Source organism: Dermacentor variabilis, chromosome 4 (assembly GCF_050947875.1).
Source record: "Dermacentor variabilis isolate Ectoservices chromosome 4, ASM5094787v1, whole genome shotgun sequence".
Taxonomy (NCBI): domain Eukaryota; kingdom Metazoa; phylum Arthropoda; class Arachnida; order Ixodida; family Ixodidae; genus Dermacentor; species Dermacentor variabilis.
Window position 1 is genome coordinate 206656852 of NC_134571.1, and position 10578 is coordinate 206667429.

Sequence of the window (10578 nt, forward strand, 5' to 3'; positions counted from 1 at the left end):
TCTGTGTGATTTTCATTACACTTCTGTCCTATGCCATCTTTACCAGAGTTGGCGGCACATAGGTACCCAAATTTCGATAGTGTTGCTTTCTCAGGTGGTTGTTTTTGATTTGCTCAATATCAGTTGGCACTTCAGCTGCATCAAACTTCTTTTTTACCTCTTCAACAACAACATAAACAACAATCTTATGACACCTGTGTTGTCCTTCTGGTTGCCTACAAAGACCAGTTAATCTAGCAACAACACTGACAGTCTTTACTATCTTCTAATGGGGAAGAGGTGTGTCCCACCATGTGTTCCACGTTGTTGTCGCTATGTGGGCTGGCTGGGGAGGCAACAACTGTAATGTTTGCATATTTTAAAGTGATGCTTGTACTGTGTTATAACACCTAACTTAGTCTTGCACTTGCTGCACAAGAACACTGGCTCACAGTCGTGGTGAAAAGCTTTTGTATGTTGAGCAAATGAGTTGTATGCACTACAAAAAAAGTCACAGTGATAGCACACATGTTGCTCTACCAGGCCTGGTGCGGTTCCTTCTGACACTGCTGCTGATGCTGACACACTGCTGCTTGCCTCGTACACTGTTGCAGCTGCAGTAGACATGGCCGTCTCTGCATCTATTGCTGCCGTGCCACCTGTCATGGTAACTTCAGGTGGTATCGGGCTCACTTCTGCAACAGAGATGTCGTTTGCCCCTTGAGGGCTCTCGTCATCAGGGCCAATAATTTCGTAGGCATTGTCTCCTGCATTGAAGAACCAATAAGAACAGCCTGAATTAATAAACATAGCTCTAAAAAGTACGGACATCAAAACTTAACCACAAGCTTTGCACATCAGTGACCAGGCTTAAGGAATAATACTTGCAGGAGGAGTTACACAATTGTGTGCGTACATTACAGTTAAGCCTCATTAGAAGAGATACTCAAGAGGCACGGGAAACATGTCTCTCGAAACCAAAAATTTTAAAACACTGAGGAGCCAGACTAGATCACCTTATTATGCATCATCACTAAAGTATGTTTAGATATATCTGACGAAATAATTGCTCAGGGTGGCTTAAAGGGCCCCTAAACCACTTCTTGACATTTTTTGAACATTTCAAGTAAACATGCGCATCAAAATCAGAATGCCGTCACAATTGACGACGCCAAACGCCACAGTGCGTAGCACTGTGGGAGCACCACAATATGACGAAAATGACCCCGTGCGCCTCTCTAAACCTATCCTGCACCCTGCAGTTTGTCCTGACATCACCAGGCTGTCTCTGATGATGTCACCAGTTTCCGGTGCTGTCGATTGGTCGAACGAAAGTGTGCGACTGCCGGCAAGGCCTGCAAGCAAATACACACTCCTTCTTCCTCGTTGCGTTGCTCGCGATGCCATTGTGGGCAGCCAATGGGGGCAAAGAACAGAAACGCCAACAGAAGGGTCTCCCTATGAGGCTGTTTAACTAGTCACCATACAGTTCCATTGTATTGGCAAGGTCATTAGCGCCACCCCTCGCAGGATGACGGGCCTGCGCGGCAGCAACAGAGCTCGTTGGTGATGGCCTGTCCCGTAACATTTGGAGGTGTACTAGGCGAGGAAAAGACGATACTGTCCAGATGGCGTGTACCAGATGAAAGAGTAAAATGAGCGGGGACTACTTTTAGATAATCAAACACGTAGCTCCACAATTACTGGACCGTTTTGAAAAATTCTCATGGCTACGTGTTCGTTGCCTTAACATGTACAACTGCAACACCGCAACTAAATTTCAACCTCGGTGGTTTAGGGGCCCTTTAAAGAAGACATTCACAGCTTTTTAGTTACTGTAGATTGTGTTAGCTTCCTCCCTAACTTCTGGAAGTTAAACACTTCACTTTGCAAGCCTTGTTGCTCGCAGTGCCTTTGAGGTGCTCTTAGACGCTCGTCAGCTTCAACTGTCGACACTTTCTGCCCTGCACTGTCCTCGTTGCCCTCCTTTTCTAGTTCATGCTAAAGAGACATGCGCACTTGACCTGTGTGAGGATTGCGTGATCTTTACACCCTTCGGAGCACACAAGGTGCATGAAGTGAATGTGTCTGGGTTGTGTCCCTTCGAAGTAGTGAATACTTAAAAAGTCGTTAGTAACAAAGGTGACTCTTGTGTACAGTGTTGTTAATGTGGCAAACCAACCAAACCATTTTCAGATGTCTCTTACAACCAAGTGTATCTTGTAATGAGATTCTACTGTACTGAATATTTTTCATCTATGGATCATCTGCATGTACATATAGTCACAAAGGCATGCTGTGTGGAATGGCGAATTAGGAAAAAGCTCGTACTCTTACTTTTTGTCCCTAATATAAGCAGCTGATAATATGATACAAAGCAGGTAATGAGGCAAGCATGGAACATAATCCTTCAGCTCTAAACAGTTTTTTGGGCCCGCATCATTCCCTCATGACATAAGGAAACAACTTGATTGCAGTAATGGCTGCATGTGATCTGAGTTGATTGAAACAAACAATACGTAAGGTTGCCCTGTATGTAATTTTATCAGTGCTTTTTAGATGTCCTGCTGGCGATCCTGGCTGCACAATGTTTCTCGTGCTTTTTGGCACGATTCCTTTATTTTCCACTCCACTCTTTTTTCTGGTTTTATCCCCTTTCCCTTCCCCCTTGCATAAAATAGCACACCTGAAGTATCAAATCTGTTGAATTATTGTGTGTATCATACCTGTTAACATGCGGGCTTCTCTGTGGTCTGTGTTGTATTTTTGCGCTGTACAAGTCAATTCAAAATGAAAGATGGAATGTCCCTGCCTATTGTGTGTGTGTGTGTGTGTGTGTGTGTGTGTGTGTGTGTGTGTGTGTGTGTCATGTTTTGAAATATATGTACATTCAGGAGTGCCTGCATGCTCTTCTCCCCTGCTCCAGTGACGAAAAGGAGAGCCTTTTTGTGTAGCATAGTAAAACATTCACGTTTTTGCTGTGCCCATTACATCACTTATCATATGGATCTGTCACAATACAGAGTAGCAGTGGTCTATAATACTAACTCATCCCAACAAAACTATAGATTAGCACATACCGACATGCTGTGAAACAGCTGTTGCAAAGCCGCTGGTGCTGGCAATTTCCGCAGCACTGCAGTGGTACAGCAGAGTGCCACCTGTATAGTGACAAATGCATATGCATGTTAGCAACTCACTAGTTGCTGATGGTTTCATAAGCTTTACACTACACAATAAAGTAATCTAGACAACTTTGTTGGAACAAATACACATAATTAGGACACCACTTAAAGACTAACACGATTAATTGCCCCCAATCTCTCACTCACTAAGGGATAATACTACTGAAACATTGGTGGAGAGCTCAGATTAACACATTCCATAAAGGACAAGCTTTCTTTAAGGAAAACAGCTATAACAGCGGTTAGTTTTCTTGATCATCTTATGTGCTAGCTTTGATTTAAATGTCATGCAGTACTATAAAATATGAAGTGCCGCATTTCTAGCAGCAGAAGGCGTCATCAGCCTCATGGTACAACTGATTTTTACACTGTTTGTGTCAGTGAGCCGACACATACAAAGAAAACCGAATTCACATACATATACAGTGCCAAGTGCACTCCTCCTTCTGAAAACGCAGCCGCCAGTTCCAATGCTGCTGAAAGGAAAGGTTATATAGAGTGCGAGACTGCATGGAACTACCACTTATGACAGTAAGTGTATGATCTGCTGATTGGAGAGGTAGTCACATGCTATTTCTAGTCTTTTTTAGAAGCATTACTAAAGGATGAATTAAAATCTATTCATAAGTCATGAATTTCACGCATCCACGGTTCGGTTAAATAACTTGTGAGAAAAAGACATGTTTACCTGGAAGAGCAATCTTTTTCCTGCTGCAAAATTTTCCTTCGAATTAATGAAATAACTTTACAGCATCATAATATATTGTGTTTCTCGCAACTACTTCCCAGCAGTGGCGAGTTACAGTGTTTATATCTGACTCATTGGGCGACAATACTGCCAAACACAAATGCTTCACGAACACGAGAACACGTCCCTCGCAGAGAATAGCAACCACATATGCCTCTGTGAGACATGATCGCACCTTTGTTGTCAAAATGTACATTAGAACGACACCACCATCTGATTAAAAAAAAAGCCTCAGTACAAGGCAGCAGCCAACTGCATAATGTGAAATTGCAACTGATGTCTACTTACTGGTGGCCTGTGTTCGAGTCACTTCTGGCAGTTGACTGGGTGCTGAGAAATGCACGTCCTGGGTTGTCCCTACAAAACATACAGGGTTATGTCATATGTTGAAAATATATATACACCGGCATTTCATAAGTTGCAAAACAAATGAGTAAACTAATAAACAACTGTAATGTAAACAGAGTACACATAAGATAGGCTGTCAACTGGTAATGCATTACGCAAAAAACCTAATGCATAGGAAAGACTATATGTATACACACGAAGCTGACAATTCAATTTGCTCTAGGTTTTTCCGTGCAGTATATTCAAATTATTATGTCTTGTGGTTAGAGCAAAATTAGTGTAAATTACGCACTAAATTATGTACCCTGGAAAACTTTTCTTCAGTATGCACCTGTGCGCGCTTCGAATGAGTAGCGTTGTAACATTTACGTACATGGCATTTAACATGGTTGCTGAACACGGATTTCCTTTGCCGTGTCGTGTACAGTGAGCTACATATATCTGCCCCCCCCCCTTTTTTGTACTAGCCATACTGCGTGCCATTGCACTTATACGCACGTCAATAAACCTTACGACACAGAAATAAAAAAAAGCGCCAATCACCCATGCCTACATGTTGTAGTGGGCCTAACCTAACCAAGCATGGGCTGTTGCTTTTTATAGTAAACACAGGCACCGTGCTCATTGCAAGTATGTATCATGTCACTAAGCAAATATGCAATTTCATTGTACCACTATTTTTTTATCACATGGATGTATCTGTTGAGAGGCAAGACAAAAAGCAGTCACTTCTCAGAACTAATCAGCTTTTTTAAAACACATTTCTAACTTTTCGATGACACTTGCTGCTATGTGTTTGTCTCCAGAGAACATACTTGATTTGACTTTCCAATCGGAGACATTACATAAATATACCATGTTAAGATGACTGCCTGGAGCACGTGAGAATTTTCATCTTGGTGTAACATACTGTATCTTGATTTTGGTTACATTTAGTCAAATGGCACACCCAATATACCCACATACTAGGTTTCTTGTCCAAATTGCATGGCAATGTATTTTGATTTTTTGGCATTGGCTCTTCTGCACTACGTGAAGTCACGCTGCACTGGCTCTTTCACATCCTCGTGTCCTTGCAGCTGCTTTCTTGAGTTATATAAAGCGGGTGCCTGAAAAATATCATATGCAAAAGTCAACACAAGGGCATGGCACAAAACAACATCAAGACAGTCAAGGCCATGGCAATAAAAGAAAGTCTTAGCTCTTAGTCTTTTTAGTGAAATGCATGCAAAACATCCAAATGACTGCAACAGTCAACTGCTAAATTAACTTCAATTTTAGATTTACACAAAAAAGAAATAACGGACAGTTCATCCTCGTTCGGCACGAATGTTAGAATACTCCTGCTAATGAATAGAATATTGGTCATTTTCAAACATCATAGGTCTGTCATGAGCCTGGTGTATCGCAAACACCATTTGTGACACATCCTAAGCACGTGCCCAGTGTGCCCCCCGCACCATCCCTGGTTGTGCCACTGCTGAAGCCATAATTTGAGGATTATAGCTGCAAACATGATGCTCAGTAGGGATGAAAATATTGTCCTTCAGTTCAATGGATATATGGATGTGCCTATAAAAAAGGGCAATGAGGCTTGTTATGGCAAGCTTACCCACATTTCAATACTAACAAGAAAGTTCACTGCGGCCTGCATCTAAGCTTACTAAAAGACATGAACTTATTTTCATGTATGAGGTGCACAATGGAGTTCATTTTTGACAGACCCGACTACTGCTGCACTTTGAAATCTAGCATTTTAGATTCTTGAAGACATGTAAATGTTGCAGTTAAACCGCAGTTATTGGTTTATTACACCAACCTATTGTTCTGTGTGCGACAGACTGGTAACACGGAATTAAAGCAACATTTTATTTTGATATTTTATTTCTCTACTAAAAATATTCAAGCGATAAACACATTTTGATCTGCCATGCAATAGCAAAATGCACACATTACGCTTGTAACCCCCAAAGGAGGGCTGATTTAGCTATTCATATGACATAACCCTGACACGCCAACTCATATTAGCAAATGCACAGGCATGTCCACAACAATAAGCGTATGCAAAGCGCCCTTGCAATTGTAATTCCACACAGCAGCCGTTATATTCGATGCCGATGCATAACTAGCTGCTCGACAATTCACCGAGTTCGTAGACATAAGCATCCTTTCAGTTTCGCACCATGCACGAAAACCGCAACAGGAGACAAAACCAGACCTACCTATAATCACACCATTTCAATACATGAGCAAAAACAGTTCAGTCTTAGGGATAAACACTGTGAGAGCGATTTAAGTATAAAGGCTAAACCCCATTAGCGCGATTTCGTGCGCGACAGCGACGAGCGACGGGTTTGCGCGACGGATCAGGCCGTCGCTTGAACAGATCGCTCGGTCTTGTCGCGCGGTCGCTCGGTTTTGCAAATCTAGAATTCGTCGCTCGTCGCCCGGAAGTGCTATGAGCGACTAGCCAATAGCGCAAAGCCGGAACTGGATGTACGTAACTCCAGTACTTCCGATTGTCGCACGGAACGAGCAAACGATTGAATTTTTATAGGTGCAAGGATAAGAACCTACTGCAAGACTTTCAGAAATATTTTATGCTGCTTTTTTACAGTAAAATACATCAACTTAAGTTAATAAAGCACGCGTCACGCTAGTTTCGGCGCCTATATTGCTGCCCTCATACCGGCAACACTGGGGAGACGTCGCTCGTAGTCGCTCGAAGTCATCGCTCGCATGGGGTGCAACTTGTAGGCGACGAGCGAACGCGACAGCCATCTCCATCGCGTCGCGTCGCGACAAAACGGGCCGTCGCTTGAACAGATGGCTCGGTTCTGGAAATCTAGAAATCATCGCTCGTCGCCCGAAAGTGCTATGAGCGACTAGCCAATAGCACGAAGCCGGAACTAGATGTACATCGCTCAAATACTACCGATTGTAGCGCGGAACGAGCAAATGATTCAATTTTTATACGTGCAAGGATAAGAACCAACGGCAAGACCTCCGGAAATATTTTATGCTACTTTTTTAGTAATATACATCAACGTAAATTACTAAAGCACGCGTCACGCGTCATTGCAGCCCTCATGCCGGCAACACCGGGGAGGCGTCGCTCAATATCGTCGCTCGCACGGAGTACGACTTGTAGGCGACGAGCGAAAGCGACAGCCATCTCTATCGCGTCGCTTGTAGCTGCCGCGCGCAAGATCGCTTATATGGGGTTCATACTCTTTTCAGCATAAAACATGGATTCCTCATGCGTTTCCAGTAAGTTCAAGATAACGCGCCCAACTGACCTCTTGCAGCATGCAGCTGAATGCCTGCGGCAAAGTTTCTAACTAGCACTGGTGCTGCACGTAACTTCAGTGGTCGCAGATTCCCCCTGCGCGAGACACCGTCAAGCGCGCGGTTTATTTATAAAAAAAGCATGCTGCCAGCAAAATGACGCCTTCTGTTATGTGATTCCTTAGTTCAACAGCGTTCCGTACACAGTAGACTGCTAAACTGAATAAATTCAAACACACAAAACGCACGCTAATCACGCTCCGCATAGGCTCGGAATCACGGGATGGTGAACGAACCATTTTAAGCGTCCTCTCGCCTGGCGTCTTATTGAACATACCATAGTTCTGGCAGCGTTTGCGATCTTTAAAGCTCTTACGGACAACGGCAACGTGATAAAATCACACGCAGTTATCGCGAAGACTGGCTTTTTCGATTGACAGGGAGAGACGCAGCGCGTATGCCTAGTCCTTTGTCAATCGCGTCGGCTAAGCGCAGCGACGACTTCCTGGCGATATCATGACATATATGGAGAATGTGCACCTAAGTTAGAATTCACTTACCGTGGAGGATTTGCTGTTATATCCAAGGCATGACGAACGACTGTCGTGTTTTCGTAGCGACGCGAGATGGCTGACATACGATCTCCGTTGGCTGGCCTTCGCGGCGGCGGTGCAGCTCGCTGTACGGATCACCTTTCTCCGGTGCTGTGTTGTTCCGCGATCTTGAGCGCGCGCGCGCGGTGGAGCAAATCCGAGTGAACAAGTAGAGCGCTCGCTACGCGTTCCTTTGAACTGCGGCGGCCTGTTCTCTTAGAAGCAACTGCATGTAATAAAGCACAATGTCCTATTCTGCCGTCTAAGAATAGGACACACTTTTGGCACACATAACTTCTTACACACGGGAAACGAGCCTCCAACCTGTGGTAGATGCGGGGAGAGGCTGACCGTCCTCCACGTCCTACTGGAGTGTCGGGAAGCCGAATCCGAAAGAAAAAAACATTTTCTCTTAGCATACCGGCACCACATCCCCCTTCATCCTGTTATGTTACTTGGCCCAGAACCACTCTTTGACACCAACGCCGTCCTAGGTTTTTGAAAGATGTTGTGTTGCATATTATTAGCCCCACACGTTCGTAGCGCTTCCTCTCTTCAGAGGATGCCGCTGCGATAATTATTTTGAATAGCACATGCCTCTAGGCCCTTGTGGTTCAAGGGCTCTGGCGAGGCAGTAGTGCTGTAAGCAATTTAACATCTCGCATATTTTAAACAATGCATCATTCCTTTACGATGGATTTTAATGTTCATAGTAGTCGTCATTAGTCATCGCCATAATTTTATAGCACGTAGATTTTACGCACTTTACAGCGACTATTTTTAGGCCACTTTACAGCCAAGTCACATCTCCCATAATACATCGTTAACATTACCACTTGTCATGGCGCTCTTTGGCCAAACCTGGCCCTTGCGCCACAAAGCACCACACAGCATCATCATCATAGAAGCAAAACGATGTGTTCTTTGTTCAGCGTGCATGAATGATACATTGCCATGTTCGGGGCCAGCCACCTACAGTTGAAGCAGAAGATTACGCTACGTTTTGTTCTCTATTGCCGCAAGAGTAGTTCTACTCTCTCTCTCTCTGAAGAGGAGAGTAAAAAGCACATTTCACTCTCTCCTTGGTGACAGAGTGAACAATGCATTTCACTCTCCTCGACATTTTGCGAGAGTAAAACGACGCTTTGAAGAGTGAACCGGCCGCTTCACTCCTGCGATACCCTTCCTAGTTTTTAGAGTGTTGCTGCCTTAAAGTTTCTCTACCTTCTTTATCATGACAGCATTAATATAAGCAAACACGAGTACCTAAAACCACCATACCAGCGCTCAGCCAGAACAAACCATGACAAGAGTATCAGGCCATATACCTCCCGCTGTAATACATTCAAGTATTCCTTCTTTCCGTCAGTCATAGAATTATGGAATAAACTGCCACAAGACATTGTGTCCTCTGAATCTGTTATCATATTTTCTGTCAAGATTGAAAATTTTTTTGATCAGCACGTTGCGCCGTTGTAGAAAGGAAAAAAAAGGGGGGGGGACTGCGCACGGAGTGTATGTTTCATGTGGATGCTGACCGCAGTTCTTGCAGTGTATGCTTTTACTGTGTATGCCGCTTGCAGTTATTCCAAAATCAGTGTATAACGCGCACCCTTTCCTGTACTGTTTAGTACAGGAACAGTCTGTACTGTTTTAGGACTTTCGTTTCTTTCATTTTCGGATCTTTTTTTGCTGGCAATCTGTACTTTTCGTTGTTGTTTTTCTTTGTTGTTCCCACTCCTGTAAGAGCCTGTAAAGGCTTACAGTATCAATAAAATAAAAAAAATAAAATAATGATACAGTGTTACCTGAAAACACATCTTTCTTGATGGACAGCTTTTAAACTTGCAATGCCTTTGCTCCCTTTAACATACTCAGGCTTTTTAAAACACGGGGAAGGCGGGAGATGAAAATTCAAGACGATTAGCAAAACGAGAACAAGGTGAAAGCAGAAACCAACGTTTCGACAAGTGGACTTGTCTTCTTCAAGGCGGCATATGCTTTCCTCGCCACAGTACATATAGGTGGGGTTCTTCTAAAGGGGAGAGGGCTTAAGGCGGGTGGGTGCGGCAACTAGCGAAGGTGTGTTAGCGTGTCGAATTCAGAATAAAGGAGTGCTGTGCACAAGGCCAGGGACACGGCCGTCGGTCAATTACGTGTCAACGCCCGTGTGTCAGCCGGCGCGTCAACGGCGTGCACAGCAGCCCTGTATTACCTGCTTCACTGGTGGTCGTGGGCTATCGTGTTTCTAGAAGAGATAATAGAAGGAGCGGCAGAAACCGGTGCCGTAAAAGAAAGGAAAATACTGAAATAGTAAAAATAAATAAATATATAAATAAAGGGGAAAAAACAGAAAGAAGAAGGGAAAGAAAACAGAGAAGAAAGACGAAAAAATAAATATATAAATAAAGGGGAAAAACAGAAAGAACAAGGGAAA

General features: G+C 43.7%; 1 protein-coding gene across 1 annotated transcript; it reads right to left on the minus strand.

Annotated features, from left to right (window-relative positions):
- Window positions 1–312: 312 nt before the first annotated feature.
- Window positions 313–8463, minus strand: LOC142578510 (uncharacterized). Its single transcript, XM_075687888.1, has 5 exons — window positions 8109–8463; window positions 5227–5369; window positions 4201–4269; window positions 3060–3140; window positions 313–746 (listed from the first exon to the last, which is right to left on the minus strand). Exons 2-5 carry the CDS (start codon window positions 5273–5275, stop codon window positions 313–315), a joined length of 633 nt encoding a protein of 210 aa, XP_075544003.1. The 5' UTR covers window positions 5276–5369; window positions 8109–8463.
- Window positions 8464–10578: the final 2115 nt, after the last annotated feature.

Bases quoted from the DNA above. Each gene is read 5' to 3' on its own strand.
- LOC142578510 (XM_075687888.1), bottom strand. From the start codon at position 5,275: ATGCCAAAAAATCAAAATACATTGCCATGCAATTTGGACAAGAAACCT. The intron at 3,141-4,200 runs GTAAGTAGACAT...GTCACTATACAG, and splicing joins GACTCGAACACAGGCCACCA to GTGGCACTCTGCTGTACCAC. The intron at 747-3,059 runs GTATGTGCTAAT...TCTTCAATGCAG, and splicing joins AGCTGTTTCACAGCATGTCG to GAGACAATGCCTACGAAATT.